Genomic DNA, 12,105 nt, shown 5'->3' on the forward strand with positions numbered 1-12,105 from the left:
AAACCCAAAAACAATGGATTTTTAAAAATTAACCCTCCTTTTAATGTTGTCGGTCAAACTGACCCATTTGAAAGTTATAATCTATGTTGAATGTAGTTTTTCAGTGCAGACGTTCCTCTGCTTGGCTTATGTATCGTAAACATACCCTTTAAAACGGCATTTGCAACTTTTTGACAAACAAAACCAGGGTCAATTGGACCCAAAAATGTTATTGTTGTGTGAAGGTGAAAAAAGAGAAATCGCATGCACACCAAAAATTCCTGAGACTTTTGGTAAAGAAAGAAAGAAAGAAAGAAAGAAAGAAAGAAAGAAAGAACGCATGAGCATGAGAATGGACAATGACTGTGGATCATTTTCAGCATGTTAGCATGAATGAACAAATGGCGAGCTTTTACTTATAATTCAGTGGTTATCGTAGCTGTTTGCAGTTTAACAAATATAATTTGAATCGGTGAATATCAATTTATTTTGCAATATGACTGCGGACATGCACAGTAAACTTAGATAAGATCCAACAATACACAATATTGACCCAGAAGCAAAGATTACGTCTATAAATTTTTGCTGTATCCGCTCCAGAGCTTTTTCAAGATGGACATGTTGGTGATTGATATTTGACTTGACACATGACGTAACAAAATATTTATTGATGTGGTTTTATGTACAATATGCCTGCTCTTGTATATTTGCATAAGGTAACTGATAGGCACTTGGCAACAACTTTTATGTATTTAGCGTTAGCATAGCATTTTTCATAATTATTTTTCTAGTGAATTTTGTTACAGATCCAGTTTTGGATCTCACCAAAGTAGATTCTGTTCATCGGGTGCTCCTTATCAAAAAAAGACCCGTGGAAATGCACAATCTAAAAGTGTAAACAATGTTGGCTAGTTCAGCTAAAGGCAAAAATAAAGAGTGAATTTAGTAGCTGCCCTGTTATCTAGAGACTTACCTGTAGCTCACATTTCTTTCCAGTGTTGGAAGAAACAGAACAAAGCCACTGAAATTGCAAGAAACATGGCTGACAATATACCAGGAGGAATAGTAGCAGCTGCAAGTAAGTTCTTCATTCAATTCAATTGCCCTCATTGATCATTGAGTACATAAATAAATCTTTTCATCTTCATGGTTCAGAGCACCGGTTGCAGGTGATCAGAGGCTTGGTTGACGTGGAAGTATCCGAGTGCGAGAGCTGCTCCTTTGAGGTGACCCTCAACTTATCATACATCGAAGGAGTTTGGAGCAGGGACGGGATGCGGCTCAAGTCCAAGCCCAACTGTCGCATCAGCGCACATGGGAAGACGCATTCGCTCATTTTAAATAGAGTGGCGTTGGCAGACGTGGGCCTGATCTCGTTCCAGGCAAACGGAATTCAGACCTCGGGTAGACTCACTGTTAAAGGTAGGCTAGGATGACCCCGTGACACGTAGTCAAATCTTGAGAATTGGGTTTAATTTGGTATGCTTCATTGAGGCAGGGACCAATTATGAAAACATCATTTTTTTTAGTAGAGTAATTCTTATGACATTTTCTTTCTCAATTTCCTACCAGCTAGGGACATCCGCATCGTCCGGGAACTGGAAGATGTTGATACTATGGAACGTCAGGCCGTCAGCTTCTCGTGTGAAGTAAATCAAGTGGATGTGGACGGTCGGTGGTACAGAGATGACTGTCGGATCCGACCAGGAGACAACATTAAGATCAGACATCAGGGTAAATCGGCCCATTAAATAAATAATGTCATGGAAAAATATTTGTTAACATGCGATTCTTTGTGGTCTGAAACCGGTTTCAGGAAAAACCCACACCCTCTCTTTTAAGTCGGTCAGGCCAGAGCACGCTGGAGAAATCCGATTCACTGCGGAACGCGTCTCGTCGTATGCGACTCTTACAGTTAAAGGTAAGATTGTTTGTGGCTAAAAATTGGACCATTTGGTCACAAGAATATTAAACTTACCCAGAAGTACAATACATTGCATAAATAACCATTACGGCGCTTTTCTGTTAGAGATGATGTTTGTAATTTCCCTAAAGTGCTTGACTGAGCCTGTGCTTCTAATCGTCAGAGCTACCAGTCCAAATAGTGCGTCCTCTGAGAGTCAAGATAGCCATGTATCACCATCGAGGCCTGCTGGAGTGCCAGGTTTCTCGAGCCAATGCTCAAGTCAAGTGGTACAAGAACAAGAAGGAACTTGTGTCCAGCAAAAAGTATCAACTTGTCAGCCAAGACGTTTATAGGCAGCTCACCATTGACGACGTGTGCTCCTCGGACGAAGACACCTACACCTGCGACACAGGAGATGACAAAACCAGTTGTCAGCTTTTAGTTGAGGGTGAGATATGCACGGGCACTGTATTCACAACATTTATTATAAGGTTGCGAGTGTATAGACGTCTGTTTTTATACACCGGGCTTCTTGTGCTTTAGTTGTTGGGAGTTGGAAAACAACAGTCAATCATACCCTAAGGTTGACACTGGTTGGCTGACATTGTGTTTGGCATAACCTGATAGGCTCCCGTTGTGGGTGAGAAAGCAGAAGGAAGCTGTTAATGGAAATACATGTGAGAGTTGTCGGTCCGATGAATGGTAAATTCAACTTAAGATAAAAACACCCCAATGGTACCTTTGATGAAAGTATTGATATGCATTTCCGTTAGAGGAGCTTGCTTACCACAGAAGCAGCTCGAGTTTAGCTTACCACATCAATACAAAGCATCAAGCTGCAGCCAAAGCTTACAATAGCAACAGACGCTAGTGCAACGAGTCATCTCGTTCTATATGCCAATAACATAAACATACTATTGGTTGTGACTGTCCATGCAGAGCAGGCTATGAGCATTGTTCGGGGCATGAGCTCAGTAGAAGTGACAGAACCAGAGCCAGCTCTCTTCCAAGTGGAGACCAGCCTGAAGTCAGGAAGGCCGCCCAGATGGACCCTGAATGGGAATGTGTTGGAGCCTAGCGAAAAGGTGGATATGTACCGGGAGGGTACCATCCACAGCCTCTGCCTCATCTCCACGGACAGCTCCATGTCGGGGCCTGTGGTTTTTGTCGCTGGAAAAAGCCGTTCTTCTGCTGAGCTTACGGTAAAAGGTGGGTGGAACCGGCCCTCCCCCGAGCACATCCTCCCTGCGATCATCAAAAGGCTGGCGGTATCACTTTCATTTAGTAAACTATATCTCTCCCTGTAGAGCGGCCCCTCCAAGTTGTTCGCAATTTGGAGGATGTGGAAGCCAAGGAGAACAGCTCTGTCACTCTGAACTGTGAGTTCGCCCCCTCCCCCAGGGTGGTGAGGTGGTTTAAAGGTCGTACGGCTCTGAAGACTTCAAATAAGTACAGCATGAGGAGAGATAGGAAACGCGCAGAGCTGACGATCCATGGCTTGGTCGGGATGGATGCAGGGCAGTATCGCTGCGTGGCGGGGGGCTCAGAGAGCATTGCGCACGTTAAAGTCGAAGGTATGTAGGTTAAGTATGATACATTGAGCTGAGAGCTGATATGTATGCGCCCCTTGTGTTGGACTCACTCTTTTTTTGTCTTAGTGCGAAAGCTGAAGCTGGTGAAACACCTTGAACCAGTGGAACTTGAAGAGGACGGCGTGGCCACTTTCGCTTGCGAGCTCAACTATGTGGTTGCCAACGTCGAGTGGCTCCTCAACAATGTCCGCCTCTATTCCAATGCCATATACAGGATCCAACACATGGGTACCATGCATAGCCTCATTATTAAGAAGCTGAGACCCCAGCAGAGCAGGGTTACATTTAAAGCTGGCCTTCTTTCGGAAACAACAACTTTAAAGGTCAAAGGTCAGCGGGATTAAGACGTTTTCCGACACTTAGAAATAGTCCCGTTCATGATCTCTACTTCTATCACCTTCAGAGCGTCCCGCGGTCTTTCTTAGACCTCTGGAAGATGTCGTCGGTGAAGAACAAGGGGAGGTCTGCCTCCAGTGTGAAATTTCCAAAGAGTCAGTGGTCCCAGTCTGGAAAAAAAACGGCATCGTCCTGACACCTGATGAAAAACACGAGTTGTGTCAGTATGGAAAGTCCATGGCACTGATCATTCACTGCTTGAGCAAAGATGATGCTGGACACTACATATGTGATCTGGGCACCATCCAGACCAAGGCCAAACTTACTGTACATGGTTGGTTAAAGAGCAGCACAAATCAAATCCCTAGACATTACATACAGTATTTAAATGACTTATTTGATCTATTTACAGATTTATTCATCACTATCACGCAACGCCTGAAGACAACATCTATATTGGAGGGTGAAAGCTGCAATTTTGAATGTCAACTTTCTCACGTTCTTAGTGACGAGCCTCTCTGGACCCTCAACGGTCAAACGGTTGACTCCAATGGCCGCTACCAGGTTATCAACAATGGTCGCAAGTACAAGCTGAGAATTAAAGATGCCATTTTGTCTGACGCTGGAGAAGTGATCTTTACAATTAAAGACTTAAGCTGCAGGACCATGCTCTTTGTCAAAGGTGACTAGCCAGTCAATGCAAAATGATTTTATATATATAAAAAAAAAAAAATGAAATGTGCACCCTAATGTATTTACTGTGATCTCAGAGAGGCCAGTGCATATTTTTAGGGATCTGCTGAATGTCAAGACCGTGCCAGGCGAGGATGCAGAGCTGAGTTGTGAAATCACCAAACCTGAAGTGAGCATCCACTGGCTGAAAAATGGCCACATAATCAGGCAGAGTCACAAATATAAGATGAGTGTGGAAAAGCACCTGGCAAGACTGATAGTCAAGAACACAACAATCAGAGATTCGGGAGAGTACTGCTGCCAGGCCGATGGGGTTGCTTCCCGTGCCAAGCTTGAAGTCAGAGGTAAGTACTTGGATTGTCAAATGTTTCCTCAAAATTGTGAAATTTTTCCTCATGGCATCTCTAATTAAGCATTATATCCTACTCTACAATGCTCCAGGATTGGTAGGATTCACGCACAATCTCTAAAATTGATCTCATTCCAGAATTGCAGCATTCATTTGCAAGGGAGTTAAAGGACACCCAAGCAGAGGAAAAGAGTAAAGTGACCCTGGAGTGCGAGACCAGACAGCCAGCCAAGCAAGTGATCTGGCTGAAGGGAATGATGGAGCTGAGATCTAGTAGGAAGTATGTCATGAGGCAGAAGGGTGTGGTGCTGTCACTCACCATCACTTATCTGGAGAAGCCGGATACAGATATCTACACGTGTGATGTTGGGACCATGCAGAGCCGGGCACAGCTCACTGTGCAGGGTGAGGAAAACACTAAACTCTCAATATAAGCAACAGGAGTTTTGAGCATATGTCTTTTATAAAAGGAGAAGAGTTTGTCTTGTCAGATGGCCTGGTCAGACCGAATTGATCAAACCTGGGCTTGGCTCCTTTGGTTTTTTTAGTCCTTCTATAACAGGAGATGGTTAACAACCTATGTGACTCTGGAATGTACCTTCAGGAAGTATACTTAACTTCCCAGCTAGTCAGGGACTGCCTTTGTTGACCATTGGGACAATTTGGTGTATTGAGGCCTTTAAGCCCAAGAAACAGCAAAGCCAAAACAGACTTTACTGGACAATGTTCAAGAAATTAGGTTGCAACTGACACTTGGACACCGACCTCAAACTCAGGCATTCCAATAAGGAAATTACGCTTTGAAGCAGCGTCAGTATTTTTTAATCTCAGAAAAACAAGAAGATTCTACTGGCTATAATAGATATATTTTACTGTTGACAGAGAAGGAAATGAAGCAGGGATGTTGTTGGCTTTGAGAGTTGAGTGTTGTGGTTCTTAAGATTGGTCTTGAGACTGATTTCAGGACCACTTTTCAAGACTGGTGTTTTTGTCTCAGAATCAAATGCATTTTTACTTGGTCTTTCTCTGTTTCAGACAGGCGGGAGTCAGGATTTGTTTGATCATGAATGAAGTTGTTTCAACAAATAAAACATAACAAAAATCTTTCATTCAACTGTTTCTGAACCAAAATTGCAGGACTCGTTTTTATTGCTAACATAATCCAAAAAATATTACTGGTCATTTTGTTGTGTTTCTTGTGATTCACTTTTGTATATATTAGTCTTTGTCTGATCTTGGTTTTGACCTCTTAAAGACCTACACAGTATGGTTCTTGTCTGGATATCTACCACAAAAATATTGGTCTTTTCTTGATCTGGACCGCCAAAACTCTAGGTCTTGTCTTAGTCTTGGTACTCTCTAGTCTTGATAATTTCTCAGTCTTTGTTGGTTTGACCTTGACTACACCACTATGTGAGGCTGAAGACAGTGATGGCCCCATTCACCGACTTCATGATTGCAAACATTTGTTCCTTTCTCCTTGAAAACATGGCTAAACGATCATGTGATATGAGCATTTTGTAATCAAAGCCAAACTTGTTGCAGGCGGTTGGCAACACATGAAAACCAAGCCACTGAATTATTCAGTATCATTTGTTCAAGTCACTTGCAGCTGGTTTTAGTTTTCTCTGTAAAAAATCACTTATGAAGGTTTGGGTAGCAGCCGAGGAAGACCTCAAAATTTTAGTTCACTTCAGGTCAAAGATATGAAATTCGTATTTAAGCTCATTGTTTACTGTCTCAAACTGAGTTTCTAATTTTTTGGTAACCTCATTAACATGGGAACCCTGTGTGATTTCTTGTCCATTTTTCTTTCCCTGCCAGGCCAGAAGGTTGTGATCCTGGATGAACTGGAGGACATCGAGTGCCTTGAAGGTGACACAGTCACATTCAAGTGTCAAATCTGTCCTAGTGACTACACTGGGGTGAAGTGGTATTTGGACGAGACCCTGCTCTACAATAATCAGCTCAATGAGATCCAGATGCTGACGGGAGGCTACCACACACTGACATTCAGACAGCTGGCCCGCAAAGACACCGGTACCATCTCATTTGCAGCTGGTGACAAACGATCCTATGCCTCACTGTTGGTCAGAGGTGAGGGATTGTCTGATTCTTGTTGTCTCGTTCCATTGCAATTGGTTTTAGTTGTTTTTTCTTGTCGGCATCCCCAGAGAGACGTCCAACTATTTGCAAAGCGCTTGAGGACTGTGAGGCTATCGAAGGAGGGGGTCTAGTTTTATACTGCGTCACCTCAAAGCCATGCCACATCCTTTGGTACAAAGATTGCTGTCTGATGTGGAACTCGTCAAGGTACTTTGCAAGTTGTTCGGGATGTGAAGCTCGGCTGACAATTCGAGAGGTCTGCCAAAGTGATGCTGGGGTGTATGAGTGCAGCGCTGGATCTGTTACAACACGGGCTGTTGTAACCGTCAAAGGTATCAATGGGAATCCTCCATTCAAATGATTCGGTGAAACAATCACTTGAATTTTTTATTTTTAGCTATCCCAGCTGAGTTCACAAAGCCTCTGCAGAATATAGAATCCAGAGAAGGTGAAACTGCTACCCTGACCTGTGAGTATTCACTGCCGGGAGTCCAGGTCCACTGGAAAAAGGGGGTTGAGAGCCTCAGGCCTGGAGAAAAATATATGGTGAAGCAGAAACAGACCATCAATTCACTCATAATCCGATCTTTGAAGCCGGAGGACTCTGGGGAGTACACTTGTCAGTGCAGAGGCCACCAGACTACAGCAAAGCTCAAAGTACAAGGTAAAGCCCTATTCCTGATCTGACTCTATGTAAGTAATGCTTTGCATTGATGCGATAAACTAGTTCAACTACTCTTACATTAATGATCTTCCATTTTCATGTGGTCCGTCTGCTATTGAACATGCCCTAACCCGGCCCTCCCACCCACAACAGGAGCCTGTCAGGTTAAGCCAAACGCAATGACAGCTAATCGGTGTCAAACTTCAGAGGGGCGGTGACCTTTGTTGTCCGAACTCCAAGAACATAAGCACAAGAAGCCCGATACATAAAAATGAGTCCAATCATCATACAAAAAGCATAAAGAAATTAAAAATCGATCAACATGATTAAGAAAAATTGCTTAGCTATGACTGTAATAAAATGAATGCAATTAATCTGTTAGTTTGAGCCACCTACTTATATTGTTCAATGATCATTTCCACTTTTTTCCACTTTCAATGACATACTTTTCTAATTTTATCCTTGATTCCCAGCCATTCCAATTACATTCATCCAGCAACTGAAGAACATACATGCAGAGGAAGGGAGCAATATTGTACTAAGATGTGAACTCTCCAAATCCGGAATACCAATAGAATGGATGAAAGGCCAGGAAGTGTTGAAGAATGGAGTGAAGTACCAAATGAGAAGATGGGAAACAACTCTAGAACTCTTGATATGGAAAGCTCTTCCTGAAGACAGTGGGTTTTACAAGTGTTTATGTGCTGATCAGGTCACATCGGCCACTGTCAAAATCAAAGGTAGCAAAAAAAAAAAAAAAAATCTATTGCCAAAGTACATTTAAATCTTGCTTCATCTTTCATTCATACTATAATCAATATTTCTGGACGGTGCTCAGCTCTGCCGCTGAGCTTCAAGCAGAAACTGCGCAACGTGACCTTCGAGGAGGGCAACACTGCAACCTTACGTTGTGAGCTTTCCAAAGCGTCTCTCTCTGTGGAGTGGAGGAAAAGAGGCGATGAGCTCATCTTGAATGGCGACAAATATCACATTCGCCAGAGGGACACGCTGATTGAACTGCGGATCTTGGATGTGACGCCAGAAGACAGCGACATCTACACCTGCATTTGTGGGAGCATCGAGACCACAGCGACTCTCACTGTCAATGGTTTGTTCATTTGACCCAACTTTTTGCGATAGTCACCCAAATGGTTAATAAACTGTTGTTGAATTACATTTCATTCATATTGTCTGATTAATTGATGCAATAATTGATAGACATTTTTCCAATCCAATTTTTAGCGCTCCCGATCACCTTCAAGCAAAAGCTGAGGAATCTTCAAGTTGAGGAAGGACGTAACATTACGCTGTCTTGTGAGATCTCCAAGCCTGGTGTAGCTGTGGAGTGGAGGCTGGCCGGTGAGCTTCTGGAAGATGGAGAGAAGTACCAGATAAAGCAGAGAGGCTCTGTACTTGAGTTGACCATCAGAGATGCTCGGCCCGAGGACAGTGGTATCTACGCTTGTCTTTGCAGAGACCAGAAGACAAAGGCCACTGTTAAAGTCATTGGTATGATATACAGTCTACGAAGCTTGTTGTGACTCTTGAAACATCCATCCATCGTAATCATCCATCGTAATCATCCATCCATCCACCCGTCCATCTATCCTCCTAACTCTTTGTTTTTGTCCAGCTGTTCCCGCCACTTTTAAGGGGAGTCTGAAAAGCCAGGAGGCAGAAGAGGGCAAAAGTGTGACACTCCGCTGCGAAGTATCAAAAACAGATGCCCTGGTCGAGTGGCAGAAAGATGGACGGATGCTGTCCGAGGAGATGTCGGGAAGGAAATACCAGCTGAAGTTTGAAGGGAAGATAGCAGAGTTGATCATCGTCAATGTTCAAGCAGAAGATGCCGGAAGGTACAGCTGCATTACAGGAGATGAGAAAACGACTGCTGAGCTCAAAGTCAAACGTAAGTATAAATTTTATGTAGGGCTGCACGATCGTTATGATAATTGACTAATCTGATTATTTTGTTGATTTTTTTTTTTTTTTTCTGAAGTTTAAATTTCCATTCCTTCATTCCAAAACCAAACGCTAATTCAAAATAACAGTGAAATGACAAATCAACAGTGAATCAGTTATAGGTTTGATCTGTAATGTCATCCAAAAAAGGTAAAAATGTTTCATTTCTGATTTAGGGATTATTTGCCAATTATTGTTATTTATTTGGATCGTTTAGTGATGAAAAACAATATTCAAGCATTTAATACTACATGAGGGATAGATTATGTATTCACTAACCTTTTTTAAACTGATTCAGTCACTGCTTCGGTCATCGTTTTCCCAAAGTAAAATCGAACATCATATTTTGATTAGACACAAAAGATAAATAACTAAATTTCATGGACTACAAATTTAGAATTAAAATAACTGTTGATAAGATGGAATTTGAAGTTTTTGATTATTTTAGTTCAACAATAGCTGTGACATGTTCAACTATTAAAATAGTTGTCAATTGATCAATTAATTTTGGCAGCTCTAGTTTTTATTCAACACAAAGATTATTTCTATTTACATGGAGAACTACAGAAATAGGGGAATACGTGTGAGAGTTTGAACAATTTTAAGTTAAACTGCATAGGATTAATCCATGGATGTCCAAAATTGGTCTTCAGGGGAAACTACGTTGCATGTTTTTGAAGTTCCCATGCTCCAACACACTTGATTTAAATGATCAGCTCATTCGCAGGCTCAGCAGAAGCCTGACGATCCTGATCATTTGCATCAGGTGTCTTAGAAGGTGCAAATATCAAAAACATGCTGAATAGGGGCCTTCAGGGATCGGGTTTGGACATCTCTGGATTAGTTGATTATCAATAATGTTAACTGGTTAATCATTGGAGTTCTATTGACAAGTCAGTGCATTTCAAGGAAATCATTATGCTATTAACATGAATATGTGTGCTCGGCCAAACAGCACTTCCTGTCACATTCAAACGCGAACTCCAGAATTTGGAGGTGAAGGAAGGCGGCAATGGGATTTTCTGCTGCGAGCTCTCCAAAGCTGGCGCTCCTGTCGAGTGGAGGAAAGGCCGTGTGCTTTTGAGCAGTGGAGGCAAGTATGAGATGAAGCAGGAAGGGCCTTACACCAAGATGATTGTCAACAACGTGCAAGATAGCGACGCTGGGAAATATATTTGCAAGACCAATGACAGCCAGTCAACTGCAGAGTTGTTGGTGCAAGGTGAGTTGACATAAACCTATAAAGTACTATGTTAAAAACTTACCTTTATATGCTCAATAAATCAAGAAGATAATTGTCATCAATAACCCACTAATGTAATCCATACGAAACCAAATAGTTGTGCAAAGTGTTTTCTGTTTTATATCATTTCTTTGCTGCACCACAACTTTAATTTGTTGAGTTTTGTTCAGATGTGTATTGTCAGTCAACAGCACAAAAAGCACAAAATTATCCGTCAGAAGTGCAAGAAATAAAACAGATGACGCATCCTGTCTTCTGATTTTGTCGAATAAAATACCACTACTAATGTAATTGCAAAATTTAATAAATCAGACATGGATGACACTACTGTTTTGAGGCTTTAAAGTGACACTGTGTAAGATTTATACTGTTTTTCATTAAAAATGAATACATTCAATTATACATTTCAAAAACATGCAAATAAATGTGTTCTTATGTTTCAAATATGTAGGTCTTGTTATCATGAAATGATATTACATGGGGGGTGGCACTCCATGTCTGGTATAGCTACTGACAGCAGGCGGAGGAGTGTTTATCGTTTTTATTGCGTTTATTGCATTTACCGTAATGCCCCGGAAGTTCCCACAGAAGCATGCTCTCTCTTTAATCCTCATCCAAAAATCTATTGCGCTATGTTGTGGGTATTTGGCTAAAAAAAATTATTTCACAGGGAGGTATATCATATATAGAGGGTCCAAAATTCCAGGCAGCAACCTGTCCTCAGTTATTCTGGTTCCTTTTTTCTGTAAGACTTTTTCCTGCGACAGGTTTACCTCCACGTTTCACACTCATGCTTGCCAACCAGGAGGTGGTTGAAGGCAACAGCGTGTTTCTGCGCTGTGAGCTTAACAAACCTACCCACTCAGTGGAGTGGAGGAGAGGAGGGCTGCTGTTGAGGCAAGGAGACAAGTTCCAGATGAGAAGGAAGGACTTGCAGCTGGAGATGACTATCAGTGAAGTCTCTCTTGAAGACGCTGGTGAATACGCCTGTATTTGTGGCGAAGAAAGTACTACGGCTTGGATTGCAGTCAATGGTCAGTATATACGAGTGCATCGGACGTTATGTTTTAAAAAATAAAAATTCAAATTGAAGATGAAGCAATTTCTGGAGAAATTGTGTGTGAATGTGGAAAGCAGAATGAAAAACGCAGAAATATGTGGGAAGGTAGGCTGGTATCAGTATAAAAAAATGTATAAAAATATTCTATAAATATGTGTGTGTATATATATATATATAATATATATATATATATATATATATATATATATATATAT

General features: G+C 41.7%; 1 protein-coding gene across 1 annotated transcript in view; it reads left to right on the top strand.

Moving 5' to 3' along the window:
• The first annotated feature begins 1,017 nt into the window (after positions 1-1,017).
• The window catches only part of obscna (obscurin, cytoskeletal calmodulin and titin-interacting RhoGEF a), a 44,151-nt gene continuing 33,063 nt past the window's right edge, over positions 1,018-12,105 (top strand). The window contains exons 1-21 of the mRNA XM_088425546.1: positions 1,018-1,057; positions 1,135-1,401; positions 1,552-1,713; positions 1,796-1,900; positions 2,067-2,333; positions 2,825-3,094; positions 3,193-3,459; positions 3,544-3,807; positions 3,881-4,147; positions 4,226-4,495; positions 4,584-4,850; positions 4,994-5,260; positions 6,680-6,952; positions 7,030-7,293; positions 7,359-7,625; positions 8,099-8,365; positions 8,464-8,733; positions 8,868-9,134; positions 9,259-9,534; positions 10,543-10,809; positions 11,598-11,864. Coding sequence (XP_088281672.1) covers positions 1,018-1,057; positions 1,135-1,401; positions 1,552-1,713; positions 1,796-1,900; positions 2,067-2,333; positions 2,825-3,094; positions 3,193-3,459; positions 3,544-3,807; positions 3,881-4,147; positions 4,226-4,495; positions 4,584-4,850; positions 4,994-5,260; positions 6,680-6,952; positions 7,030-7,293; positions 7,359-7,625; positions 8,099-8,365; positions 8,464-8,733; positions 8,868-9,134; positions 9,259-9,534; positions 10,543-10,809; positions 11,598-11,864 — 5,131 coding nt within the window. The remainder of the gene's footprint in view (positions 1,058-1,134; positions 1,402-1,551; positions 1,714-1,795; positions 1,901-2,066; positions 2,334-2,824; positions 3,095-3,192; positions 3,460-3,543; positions 3,808-3,880; positions 4,148-4,225; positions 4,496-4,583; positions 4,851-4,993; positions 5,261-6,679; positions 6,953-7,029; positions 7,294-7,358; positions 7,626-8,098; positions 8,366-8,463; positions 8,734-8,867; positions 9,135-9,258; positions 9,535-10,542; positions 10,810-11,597; positions 11,865-12,105) is intronic.

Source organism: Hippichthys cyanospilos, chromosome 10 (genome assembly GCF_059441005.1).
Source record: "Hippichthys cyanospilos isolate Australia breed blue-spotted pipefish chromosome 10, RoL_Hcya_1.0, whole genome shotgun sequence".
Lineage (NCBI taxonomy): Eukaryota > Metazoa > Chordata > Actinopteri > Syngnathiformes > Syngnathidae > Hippichthys > Hippichthys cyanospilos.